The 14,626-nt window shown below is 39.9% G+C and overlaps 1 protein-coding gene across 1 annotated transcript in view; it reads left to right on the forward strand.

Annotated features, from left to right (window-relative positions):
- The window catches only part of COL3A1 (collagen type III alpha 1 chain), a 323,606-nt gene that overhangs the window by 200,289 nt on the left and 108,691 nt on the right, over window positions 1-14,626 (forward strand). The window contains exons 28-31 of the mRNA XM_044075159.1: window positions 4,064-4,117; window positions 6,952-6,996; window positions 7,345-7,443; window positions 7,542-7,649. Of these exons, the coding sequence (XP_043931094.1) occupies window positions 4,064-4,117; window positions 6,952-6,996; window positions 7,345-7,443; window positions 7,542-7,649 (306 nt within the window). The remainder of the gene's footprint in view (window positions 1-4,063; window positions 4,118-6,951; window positions 6,997-7,344; window positions 7,444-7,541; window positions 7,650-14,626) is intronic.

Consider the following 14,626-nt stretch of genomic DNA (forward strand, 5'->3'; position numbering starts at 1 on the left):
TGTATGAGATTTAGTAAAAGGACAGGGCTTTTAGCCTATCTGTATAGGATAGGTGTTTGAGACCATGGATTATCCTGGTCAGGAACCTCTGTGGTCTCTCCAGCTGCTTCATGTGCTTGGCAAGGTACATGCCGAAGGGGGCATTGTACTCGATAATGGGTCTGATAAGGGAGGAGTACAGTGATGTTATGACCTCCTTGTTCCAAGATGAAATACCCTTACTTATGAGTTGGGCCATATAGAAAGCCTTCCATACAACAGAGGCAACGTGGTGGTCAAAAGTCAGGCTGCTATCAACCTGAATGCCCAAGTCCCTTACGACTGATTGCATGCTTAGTACATTGTTATTAATGGAATAATTTTGGGGAATGCAATTTTCCCCAAAGGGGATAATGAGTCATTTCTTGGCATTCAGTTTGAGTCCATGCCTCTGGCACCAGCCATTAGTATGGGTAAGGTCCTTTTGGAGGATGTTCTCATCACTAGGGGAATGTAAGTCAACACCCAGCTTGCAGTCATCTGCCAACTTGGTCAGCCACAGACCACTGGTTTTGGCTTGCACTTCAGAAAAGTATAGCCCAAACAGTAGAGGCCCCAAGACCAATTCTTGGGGTACACCACTCATTACAGGTCTACTACTATAGGTGGCTCCCCCTATTTTGACTGAGTGGGTTCTATCAGTGAGCCAGTTAGCAACCCATCTGGTAACATACAGACTGATGCCTAGTTGGGAGAGTTTATCTATTGTGCCCGAATGAAGAGTGTCGAAGGCTTTGGTTAGGTCAAGGTAGATGGGGTGCACCATCTTCCCCTCGCCCATGGGTTTGGTGACTGTTTTGAAGAAGTCGACAAAATTTAATAGGCATGATCTCCTTTTGACAAAACCAAACTGTGTGGGGTCAAGCATTTGGAGTTTGCCAATGTCTTTGTTTATAAAGTCCATGATAATGCCTTCCATGGCCTTGCAGATCAAGCTAGTTAGGCTCATGGGCTTATAACTGCCTGGGTCACTGGATGCGCCACCTTTGTGTATAGGGTTATAGCGGCTATCCTCCATTTGATTGGGATGAAGCTGGTGCACAGGCTTTGGTTTAACAGGGTGCCTAATGGAACTGAGAGCTCATGCCTGAGTTCATGGATGATGCAGCCAAGGATGTTGTCATGTCCCATGGAGACTGTATTTTTTGTCTCTGAGAGGGCATTAAAGACCTGCTCCCTGGTAATGAGGGGGGCAGGTGGTGGGGATTCCTAGTTTACTGATGGGGGGACATGGGGTTGAAGTTTTCTCTGAACCTGTCTGCCAGCAGATTAACTATATCTACAGCATTTGAGTATGTGGTGTTCTGACCACCAGTTCAGAGCAGATTTAGGTGTTACCTTTGAGATTGAGGATGCATGTGAAGAAGGCCTTGTGATTGTCCTAGTGGATGTGGCCAATTTGGACTCGAAGTTAGCCTTAGAGGATTTCACCAGTGACCTTATTTGCTTGTTCAGGCAAAGGAGAGATTGCTTCCAACTTGGCACCTGCTACTTCTTGGTCCTGGACAGCAAGTTTTTCCTTTTATTATAGAGTTTGTTTATTGCTGTTGTCCACCAGAAAGGTTTACTCTTCTTTGAGGAAAATTATTTGGTCCTGTCAGGTATTGCTCTGTCTATACAGCTATGTAGATGCCCATATAGTTTTTTGGTGTAGGCTTGGACATTAGTGTTAGTTCCAAATGAAGGGATGGTGGCTATGAAGCTGCTTATACCTGATCTCAGGAGAGCTTAGTCAGCTTTGGAAAAGATTTTTTTGTTTGACCCTGACAAGGGGAACAGGGGAGATGGTGACTTCAAAAGTGATCACTTTATGGTTGGATCTTACCAAGGAGGATGACACTGTATGGGGTGATACAGTGGCTACTCATGTTGGTTAGTACCAGATCCAGGATATTTTCACCTCTCATGGGGGTGTTGACCAGCTGATCCAGTGCATTGGCAATGACAAAGTCAAGGAATCTCTGGATCTTCAAGTCTGGGCTAGAATAGGTCATCCACTCTATGGTTGGGTAGTTAAAGTCACCCAGGATCATGGTAGAGAGTTGAATCTTGATGGATTCAAGTCCAGATAGTTGGAATAGGCATCTTGAGTCATGGTTGTGAGTCTGTAGCTAGCTATGATTTGAATGGGTGTTTTTTAAACAGTTAACTGCAGTTGGAGTGTCTCCTGTGCGTCATACCATTTGACCAGCCTTGAGGTGTGTATGTCTTTGATAAATATTGAAACTCCACCTCCTTTGGCTTTGCAACCCTCCATTTGGGGTCTGAAAGTATGGTAGGATGAGTAACCTGGTAAGTCTGGGGTGCTTTTCCCAGCTTTGAAACAGGTTCCAGTGACTGCACAAATGTCAGCATCCTCCAGGGTGAGGAATGCTTGCAATGAGCACAGTTTCATGCTAAGAGTCCTAGCATTTAGCAGTATGACCTTTAAATTTTGTTTAGAAGAATTTTTCATGTTGGTAATTTTGTGCTCATGACTTTGCCTAAAAAATGCACTATGGGGAAGGCAAGATGCTTTGCCAGAAGCCTGAAGCCCAAGGGAAATAGACAAAGCCCATCTCTGGCAAACCATCATGGTCTGTCAATCGTGTCCTCCCAGACTGTCAGATACTGGATCTCCTTGGAATGACACCAGAAACTAAGCCAATTGTTAAAGTCAGTTATTTCTTTTTATATTGAGGCACCATTCTGGGTGATGGTAGGATGTTGCTTAAGGCTAAGGACATTCCTGCCTGGGGCACATAGTCAGCGAGCTCAATCATATCTCTCTTCATATAGTCCAGAGAGGTATGTCTCAAGTCATTCACACCAACATGGACTATGACAGCGTCATAACAGTACCTGTTGTTAAGAGACTTGAGTGCGTATGTGATATGGCAGATAGTGTGTGCATGATATGGTTTCAGTTTTTATTTTGCAAGCCCTTTCCAGAAAAGGAGTGCTTTTTGTTTTGTACATACACACATTCATATGCATATACAAAAATGTGTAGCAAATATACATGCACATATAGTTTGTAAGATTTTCTTCAAATTTCTTGGAGATCACCAGTATTTTGCACTATGTATAAACAAATTCACATGCAAATACATGCAAACACATATATGAAATATACTTAAACAAGCAATTTGAAAGACTTTTGCCAGATTTCTTGTTGTTCCTTGTCAGTCTGAATCATTGCTTGAAAAATGGCAGCTAAAATGTAGTCTGTAATGTTATTATGCAGTAGAGACGACATAAAGGAGCAAACATCATCTTTGTTAACAGGATGTTTTCACATGTGCATGCATATGTAAACATACACACACACACACACACACACACACACACATACACACACACACATATACACATTCAAAAAATTTCTAACCACACTGCTTGCTCAACCCAGTTGTTGAGAGCACTTTTTATGATAAGGAAAGCAACACACAGTTATCCATTCATCCATGCATCCACAACACCCTTTTCCCATTTTTTTCACACGGGGTTGGGGTGTCACTTCATCAGTGACAATTGTCTAGAGCCAAGATTCACACTGCCTAGTGGCATGGTGGCTAGAAGTCCAGTAGGCAAACAGTGAGACTCTGGTGCAAGTATTCAGTGTGATGCATTATATTCCTTCTGGATGAAGGTCATAAACAAAATATTTCCCTTGTGCCTGATTTTGGTAAAGTTTCTATTCTTAACATTTTATATTGCTTGCAAGACATAAACACTTACTTGTAAATGATCATTTTCCATGAAACACCTCATCTTTTAGTGACCAATAGATAACAATAAATCCTGTTTTTTCAGCCTTAGGAACACCACAGAATTGCATATCTTAATGAACATTTTTTATCATGCAGAAATCATTGCTTTAGCAGATTATTAGACATGGAAATATTACATTTTTGACAATAAAATTCTGATTGAAGGCCAGTTATATCAGAGATTTGATGTTTATTGATGAATAATTAGAAGTTAATCATCATGTACAGTTTCAACCACTTATGCCTTAACTGGTTTCCACTGCTTAATTTAGGGATTACCTGGTCCCGCAGGCCTTCCTGGAACAGCTGGAACTCCTGGTGAACCGGTAAGTCAAACCTGGAAAACAATAATCTTTAAATAATTGTTTCAATCTAGGATTTAGTCTTTGCAATGGAATTAGCTATAAAGCTAAATTGTCTATAATCTTTTAATATTGTGCATTTGTAAATGTGAAAACAAGGTCAAGATACATCTTCATTTAAGAACTGGCCCATTGAAACTCATACACTTTCTGGATATCTATAAATAAGTCTATGTTGTGTTTAACATGGAATTAAAGGCATGATTCCTTGCTTATATCATACATCTGTTCAGTATACAGTAACGTGTTTATGTTATAAATATATTCCTTTTTAATGGGATATTTATTGGAATGACAAATAAATATCTTTTGTCTCAGATTATGGTTGGGAGAGCATATAATGTCAGTCATAATTATTTATGTAAAAGGAGATGTGAGGGGGGCTTCAAACAGGACTCAATATTTTCCATCAATAAAATGCATAAATCATGCCACAGCAGACGAGATTAACACCTGTCATGCTTTACATTGCCACAGTGGTGTTTTACTACATTAAATAATACGGAAACTGAAACTAGTGCAGTCCTATTGTACAAAGCCACAAAATGCAGCTCACGATTTCCTGGAAAAAGTCAACTTTGAATTTTGTCAAAAGGCCGTAGCAAAGGTGAGGTTCCCTCATCATCCCCTTGCTCAGTAGGACACCAGGACTGTATCTTCTCTACAAGATGTACTTGCATTAAAATACTTCTTGTGACCAACACTGATGCATCTTGAGATGAAGAGCTTTACTTTCAATCTGTCTGTATGTCACAGTTCTCAAGCAAATCCTATGCATTGGTATATTTATATATATAAATTGTGGTATGTTATAAATGATGTCTATATGTTTTTATAACATGACGTTGTAGCTACTTTATCAAAACTACCAGTCTTGGTAGGGATGTTCATAGACATTGACAAATGATAGGCATTACATATATTGCACTGGTTACATTACAGAGTAGAAAAGAAAAAGCTTAGGCACTAGAAGTCCCTACCAGTGGGAACGAGAGAAAGCACACCAGCAGTGATCATCTGTATAAAACCCTATTGGACAGTTTAACACTGGGAATATAAACTTATAAGCTTAAACACAGTCAGACGAAGGGTAATCTATAAAAAAAACACTCTGTTTGTTGCCAGTGCCTTAATTAAATCAAATAAGGTTAATACAGTATAATCACAGTTGTAAAACAAAATCTTGAAATGTGTGAAGTATTAGCATTTTTATTTATGGGATCCATTTCTTTTCTTCTATATCACCAGATATATAAATTAACAGATAGACATAAAAATATGGTTAAATAATTATACCCCTAAACATAGAAACCCAAAATAGAGAACTTTCTATGGTAGAACACAAAAGAAAGAATGCAGAATGCAATAAATGGTACTAAGAGTGAATTGGAAAACAAACTGAATATTTCTCTCATACAAGAAAGTCCCATATCAGTAAACTCCAGCTAAAAAATCCAGATCAAGCATTGTCTGAGTAGTGGTACTGTTAGGAAAAATGTGTTTTGGAAAATAGTGCATAGGGTTGGGGTTGGAGGGCAGGAAAAGGGTTAGCACACATGAATAAGGGTGTGGAGAGGGTCCTTACCTCCTGTACCTCCTTTTCTCATGTGTGTTAACCCTAAGACTAACCGTATCCCTAACTGCAACCCTATGTCTGCTTCTAAACCCAACCTTACACATTTCGTCACTAAAAAAACTTTCCCTAATAGTACCATTACACAAGACAAAAGGACACAGAATACACACAATACCAAAACTACACAACACTAAATCTATCCCCTTACCTAGTTCTTATGCTAATCCTAACCCACACATAATCAGTAACTGATGTAATTCAATCATGCACACTTTCACAACTCCATCTATTTTAGTCATTTTCCTGAACATTCCACTTACTTGCCCAATATAATACTTCAATTCAACTGAATATGATTCACACAAATTAAGATTAACTACTTTGTACATTCCTTTTTTTGCATCCACAGAAACTTTTCTACTAAATGAGTATTCAACTTTTTGAGTTACAATCTTATCTGTCTGTATCTATTATCTATAACTGTATAGGTAATATATATGGTTAGCTAGAGAGATGATTATAAGTAGGAAATATTGATCTAAAAACTGTCAACATGCACTTCCTTGAAAAAAACATGAATCACACAGCCACCAATAGTGATCTTAAATGGAAATGTACTAGGGTATTATTTGTGAGCAGCAACTAAAAAGTATTTTTTTAAAGCAGAGTATTAAATCCGTGAAAACATCTAACTTGAGTTCAGTCCCTAACTGCCTATGAATATATATCATTAATGGTAAAGCAATTCAAACACTATTGGTTTCACCCATGCATTGCAACTACATTTTCATTCATGCACCCTTAGTATTACATAGATTTACAGCCTATCTTGAATAATTGTACTATAAGTCCCAGGATTATAGTTATGATACTGTGCTTGCTAAAAAAGTGCTAGAAAAAGTTATGTGATTCATGGAGGAATTCACTAATACATTTTATGCAAAGCTTGGACTATCTTGTAAAGGAACAATGCTAAATGATAATTTAAAATAAGGTCTACAAAAACTGTTTTGCATTGCACTGCACTAAATAGTCTACTTTAGTGACATACATTAGAAATGGCGAACTACTTGTTAAGGATTTTGCATGACAAATTGCATTCACACATGTAGCTTTTGATATTCGATAACTAAATTCCTTAATTAACAAATGTTTCTTTTTTCATTACATAGTGTCAGTGTAAGTAACTTGCATTTTTTATTTTATTAACTTGTGATGACAGGGAGGACGTGGTGAAAATGGTGGCCCAGGAGCACCAGGACCAAAGGTAAGTAACTATAAAATTATTGCAAAGATGTAAGAAGAGCTGTTTTTACAAAGGAAGTTAAAAATGAAGACAATCCCTTGTCTGTATATAGAACACAAAAGAAAGAATGCACAATGCAAATTATTCTGATGAGTTAAGTGCATGAAGGGAAAGGTGTAACCCAAAAATCTTTGGGTGTACAGAAGGGAGAAAGCAATATAAATTGCAAGGCTTACTGTTGCTGAGTAAGCTGCATCGCATGCTTGCAATCATTATTAAGTAGATACATTTTTGCCTCTTTGACATGAAAAGGAGGAATGTAGTTGTTATGTTTATAATTTTATTTAAAATATAATTTAAAAATCCCAGGGTGAAAATGGTGTCCCAGGAGAACGAGGTCCTGCAGGTCCACCTGGGGTACCTGGAGCAAAAGGTGGTCCAGGAGAAACAGGTCCAGAAGGAGCAAAGGTGACTATAGCTATCTCACATTTTAAAAATTATTTTTGTTTACATTTATTTACTTAGCTGTAAAACTATTTTATTTACTAACTTTGTTAATATTTCAGGGTCCCCCTGGTCCACAAGGACCTTCTGGAGGTCCTGGCCAACCCGGTATGCAAGGAATGCCCGGAGAACGAGGTCCTGGTGGGGTTTCTGGACCAAAAGGTGAACGGGTAAGTACAAAATTTAACAATATTTCTCAATGGACTCCATTAACTTAGTAAAACATGAAAAGAAAAAAAATTAATGTAGAATTTATTATTATATGAATGAGATAAATAACAGTAGTAAAAATTAAGTGAGAATAGCTCTGGTGTCCCACTATGACATATGAATTAAAATTGTATGATTTTCATTAACATTTCATGTGCTGCAATTTACTTATTTACTGGAAAACAATAAGGTGTGCTGCAACAAATTTAATGAACAGTCAGCTAAACTTGCTTGCATTTTTGATGCAACACAATGAAACTAATGTGTTACCACAGAGGATGATTAGACAGAACATAACTGCATAATAAACCACTTATTTTTTATCTGTAACTGCTTCTGTGTCATAGTCCTGTTTCACGATGTGGCACAAAGACAAAGTGGGTCTCTAGGCTATAATAGAAATAATAGCCACTCAGTCCAGTGGCTTGCATGTTTCTCTCTCAGGGTAAGTTCTACTATCGTCCTGAATGTCTTTTTCCTTATTTAGCTATGATGGAAGCAAAGCTCTCTCCACCCAGGGTTGTGCTAGACAGTCAAGAGGAGAAGGTTAACACCTGCACTACACCTCAAGCAACACATAGCCCTTTTAAACCCACACCACCAACACCCACACATATCAACATTAAATCCACATATGCGGAGGCCCTTAACTGTAACCTGCCCAAGCAAGAAGGACCTCTGAAGCTGAAACACAAACAAACACCAATCACAACCGAAGTGTCACATAGCTCACAACACCAGTGTGCCACCCAGCAACAGCCCCTAAGGCAAGACAATGTACCTAAGACTTTAGTCATAGGTGACTCTATAGACAGGCACACTGATGTCCCATTCACCATGCTGAACAAGGATAAAATTACAGTCAGCTGCCTGTCGGGTGCCAGGATTCACCACATAATGCATACACTCAGGTCACTTCACAACAAGTACAAATATGACTCTGTCATTGTCTATGTTGGAGTGAATGACTTGAGACGTACCTTCCTAGACCACATGAAAAGAGACATGGAAGAGCTCTTGGATCATGTGGCCCAGGCAGGTATTACCCTAGCCCTGAGTAGCATCCTGCCTTCGCCAGGAATGATACCACAATATAAGGACAAAATGATTGACTTCAACAATTGGCTAAGCTTCTGGTACATTCAAAGAGTATCTGTCTGCCTAGGATGACATGAGTGACGGACCACGATGCTTTGCCAGCGATGGTCTGCACCTGTCACCCCTGGGATTCAGGTTACTGGCTAAGGCTCTTGCCACCCCTATAGTGCCTTTTTTAGGCAAAGTTCAAAGGACAAAACCACCACCGTAACATGTACAAGCATGCAAATTCTGTAGGTAATGCTACTCAATGCTAGAAGTCTAAAACTCAAAATGCATTTTCTCGAAGCACTCCTAAAAATGGAGAACATCAATATCTGTGCAGTAACTGAGACCTGGTTCAAGTCTCCAGAGAGCACCCCCTGCAATACCAGGCTACAACTCTTACCACACTTTTCACCCACCAAACCAGGACCGAAACATTAAAGGTGGAGGAGTGTCCATATTCACCAAGGATATTCAAAACACCAGGCTAGTTGCCCAACACAATGCGTCAGAAATTCTCCAGGTGCAACTAACACTAGGTAAGACTGCAACCCAAATTGTAGCTTGTAACAGATCCCCCACCATGCCCCAAGATTCTCACTACACCTTTCTAAACATACTGGAAAATATTAACATACAACCATACACCCTAATACTGGGTGATTTCAACTACCATGCCATTAACTGGGAAAACTACTCGTGTATCAACATCTTTGCCCAACGGTTCTTGGAATTCATAAATTCCAATGCCCTGGATCAGCTAATCCATAGTCCCACCAGGGGCTCCAATATCCTAGACCTGGTCATTACCAACATGGGAAATTGATGCTCCACACCTATGGTCACCCCCTCGTTGGTCAGGTCTGATCATAAGCTAATCACCCTTAACATCCACATCCCACCCCCAAGTAAGGAAACCTTCATAAAAAACTTCTCCAAAGCCAACTTCATGCTACTCAAGTCAGAAGTGACAAACTTCATGACACCCATACAGACGGGAACTGAAAGCTTGATGAATACTACACTAAGGCACTGTATGAGCACATCCACTCATGCGTGAATCGTGCCATCCCAAATAGAACCAAGATGCTCTCCTCCAAAAAAAAGGAAGCCAATCTGGTGGTCCCCTGCAATAAACAAATTTTACAACAAAAGGAAGCAACTGTGCAGAAAAGGGAAAAATCTCAGGTTGAAAAAAACTCCCTTACCAGCCTCAGTAAGAAGCTGAGATCCCTCATAAAATCCTCCAAAGCTAGTTACGAAAATAAAATTGCCAAAGATTCCAAAGACAACCACAAGGCATTCTAAAACTATGTCAAGAATCTAAATGGCAATTCTCAGAACTGCTCTTGAGCTACGAAAGAATGGCATTAAATATACTGATCCCAAGGATATTGCCAATATCCTGGCAGATCAATTCAGTGCCAGCTTCACCCTCCCTCTCACCCCCTATAAGGCCCATCTCAATACTGGAAGATTGCCAATTTCCAGTAATAACAGCCACACAGGTAAAAAATGCACTCTCCAAAGCTAAGAATACAGCATCCATGGGAACAGATGACATCCCAGGCTGTGTACTACATGAACTACAAAATGAACTGGCACCTCACCTAAGTGTCATGTTTAATCATAGCCTCACCTCAGGCTTTGTGCCCACTGAGTGGCACACAGCTACAGTTATCCCACTCTACAAGGGGGGATCCACCTTGGATCCCGGGAACTCCTGCCCCATCAGTCTGATGAGCCTGATCTGCAAGGCCATGGAATGTATTATCATGGAACTTATAAGCAAAGACACTGGCAACCTACAAACACTGGACCCCACCTAGTTTGGGTACATGAAGGGCCGATCTTGTCTCCTGAACCTGATTGACTTCTTCAAATCAGTCTCCAGAGCCATGGACGAGGGTAAGGTGGTCCACACAGCCTATCTGGACCTCGCCAAGGCCTTTGACACCATCTCCCACTCTGGAATCAATGTAGACTTACTAAGCTGGGCATTAATCCCTATGTCACTCAATGGGTTGCCAACTGGCTTACTGACAGAACCCACACTGTAAAAGTAGCCAACTCCAAATCCAGCTCCAGACAAGTGACAAGTGGAGTACCTCAGGGTTCTGTCCTGGGATTGCTCTTGTTTGGCATCTACTTCTCTGAAGTACAGGCCAACACTAAGGGACTCTGGCTAACAAAGTTCACAGATGACTGCAAACTGGGAGCCATTATTGAATCCCTAAATGATGTGGATATTCTACAATAGGGCCTTACAGAAACAGATGTTTGGTGCCAGAGCCATGGCTCAAGCTCAATGCCAAGAAATGTATAGTTATCTCCTTTGGGTAAAAACATATACTTGTGAATTGCCACATAAGTGGCAGTACACTAAACACCAAATGTGTGATAAGAGACTTAGGGACACAGGTGGACAGTGGTCTCACCTCACACAACAGTCATTAAATCCTTCTATGTGGCACACCTCATCACTAAGGGCTTTTCATCCAGAAAAAAAAAAGGTCATTGTCCCACTGTATTCATCCCTTATTAAACCCATTATAGAATACAACACCCCGTTTGGTATGTACCTCTCATGACATCTGCAACAACTGGAAAGGCCACAGAAATACCTCACTAAAAGAATCACAGGCCTAAAGCAGATGCCCTACACTGACCAGCTTAAAAAACTCCAGCTATACTCTGTCGCATATCATCTACTCAGAGGGAATCTCTGCTTAACATACAAGGCCATGTCAAACCCAGAGCTGTTGGACATGCTACACTTAAAGAAATCCCAATCCCTTAGAGCCACATGCTCCAGGGATCTAAACTTTGTCATCACAATAAACAAAACATGCTGGAGGGATAGGTTCCTGATCCAGAGACTCCCCAGACTATCCGTACATGTCAAGCAGAATGCCTCTTTGGCCCTCTTCAAAAGGAACCTTGACGATTGGATGGGAGAAAGGAAATTCACCCCGGGGATCACATCAGTCACCCTGCTAGACAAGGGGTCCAGGGAAGTAAATAGCATGGGAAGAAATAGTCAGGGAATGGTTATGGCTAGGCTTGTATAGGTCCTAGGGCCGATAGCTTAGTACCAACCTATGAACCTATGGTAAATTATCTTTATAATTATCCCATACACTTCTTAATCACTGCTCTCACTTTATTCTCACTTCATGTTTGGCAGTCTGCTCACACATCCTGGCACATTTACTACCATTCCAAAACCCCTTGCCTCTCTCACTGAATCTTATGCTTCACTTTTCTTCTAACTTCAGTCTCTTTAATACTTTCCTTCCTAGTATTATATTTGCTCCTGAAGAATATTTGAAAATTTCTGTTGCACCTGTTCTTCTCCCTCCTTTTTTCTCTACCTGTAAGTAGACATATAATTCTTCAAATATTTTGTTATAATATATGCGGTGCAGCCCATGTATCATTTTTTTTCTTTACAGTGAACTTGTTTTGTTTTTTTAATGCCCTTCATGAAATGTGACCTCCAGAACTTCATACAGAATTCCAGAAAAGGTTTTGCAGGTGACACTGGCTTTTCTGTCCTTCTAGTTATTAATTTATTTATGCCCCACCAGTTTATTCCGGTTGCCTTCATGCCTCTTTTCTACGTCATTTGGTAACCAGACACTGGTTATTATTAGATACAGTGCCAAGAGCTCCCTCACTCTCTTTGTCTCTTTATCTCTTGTATGGCTCTTTTTCCATTCATTCTGGTATAAAGCAAATAGATGGATTTCAGAAAGTTGGTATACATTAAAAGGTTTGGCACAAATTGTGTATCTGCTACTCACTGCAACAAGGTTTTTATTCCTAAAGGACTTACACACTTTTTGTAAATAAGTTTTGTTTGATTCCTGCTACAGCTGTTGCTATCAACTGCATGTATCATAGAGACCAACTTCAGTTTTCATGGCACCCTTTCTGCAATTTTCATGCCACCCTTTCTGCAGCACCTGTCCAGTTGACCCTTTGACACTAGGACTTTCTCAAATAGTATCTTACTACCCAGTAAAGGTCAGCATTTTTCCCCATTTAGCAGTAAACTTTTCTCCCTTGTTTAAGAGATAATAATGTTTTTCTACAGTATATATGTACTGTAAGTTACACCCCTGTAAACCTGTTCAAAACAGGGGCTCAGAGATTAAGTATATGGTACATGATATATAAATGCAGTATAATGCAAATACAAAAGGGTGGGAGGTTGGCATAATGGTTAATGTGTTTACCTTACAGTTACTTGGTACAGGGTCTGATTCTCACATGGGGTAATTGGCTAGGCTTAAAATGGTCCATAAAGGCTGTTAGCCTAGTACTAATCTATAAACCTATGAAAAGACAGGGGTCAGAGATGTGGTATCAACTACATGGTAAGTGAGTTATTTCAGACTAATGCTGGTTATCAAAATGGTTTCAGTGAGATGGGATATCTATTACACAATTTGAAAGTGATTTAAATAAATGTTTTATATATATATATATATATATCTATATATATATATATATATATATATATATATATATATATAGAGCAGGAATTTGTTTTCCATGTGATTTTTGGCTCCCTCACAGCTGATCATCAGCTGCTCCAAGTACCTCTCCTCGTTGACCAGGACTATTGAACTAGTTTATTCCCCCACTCTATCTCTGATCAGCTTTGAGGCTAGTGAAGAGATTGTGTTATCCTGAGGCTGTGTCACACTGTTGAGGAGGAAGTGTTTTTCTCTGAAGACTTAACCCCTTCTCCCAGATCATGCATGTAATGTCCAGTGGATGGCATTGAATGTAGTGTATCATTCACACCTCATGTGTGACACAGCCATTGTCCTCCCACCCTTGCAGATAGCACCCCCAATGTGTCCCCAGTCTCCACAAGGGCTCAACTGTGGGAGTGTGCCCAAGCATGCACCCCTTCCTTATTCCATCCTTTTGGGATGGCAAGTTGACACATGCCACTGAAACCCAACTTTCCTCTAGAATCTAAGCTACTTATACGACTTAGGTCATCTGGGTGAGTCATAGGCAGGGCTTTAGCCATGAAGCTAAGTATAGGGTACTGTGAATTTACACTGAACTACTTTATTTCTCCCAAATCTTCTTCTGTACTACACAAATGTATACAGCCATTTACCATGAAACAAACTTCATGGTCTCTGGAAACATGCAAAAAGTATCTGTCTGCACCCCTTAAAATTCCAACACCTCATAGCAAGTTTGTCTCCTAAATGAATACAGTTGTACATAGATACATACATACATACATACACACACACACACACACACACACACACACACACACACACACACACACACACACACACACACACACACACACACACACACACCATGCGCATGTGTGTATAATATAGATATATATTTATATACAATGAAAGATAGACAGATATAAATATAGGTACAGATATCTTTTACATTCATGACTCTGGCTCACTGTGGAGTTTACACAGAGCTAAGGACAGGAGCATATTCCTCCCTGTGACACATTACATCAAGTAGGAAGGATGCATCAACACTCTCCCTGTGGCCCAGTGCTCAACAGAACTGCTGAATCAATTAGTAGCTTTAGAGGACTAAGGCCTCACCAAATCCCTACTCATCACTGAACCTGGACCTTCAAGATCATGGCTCCTGCTGTTCTACCACTAAACTATATCTAGCACATAAAACATGCTGATTATGCTAGAAAACCAGGTTTGAGATAAGATAAGTATGTGCTGTACTGTCATGAGACATGATCATTATGTTATTTGTAAAATGTATATAACAATTTTTGTTCTGTACCTTTGGCAGCTGATACAGCACGCATGGTATCCTCCACAGAGTG

The sequence above is a fragment of the Protopterus annectens genome, chromosome 6.part0 (genome assembly GCF_019279795.1).
Source record: "Protopterus annectens isolate FY-2018-M chromosome 6.part0, PAN1.0, whole genome shotgun sequence".
NCBI classification, from domain to species: Eukaryota; Metazoa; Chordata; order Ceratodontiformes; family Protopteridae; genus Protopterus; species Protopterus annectens.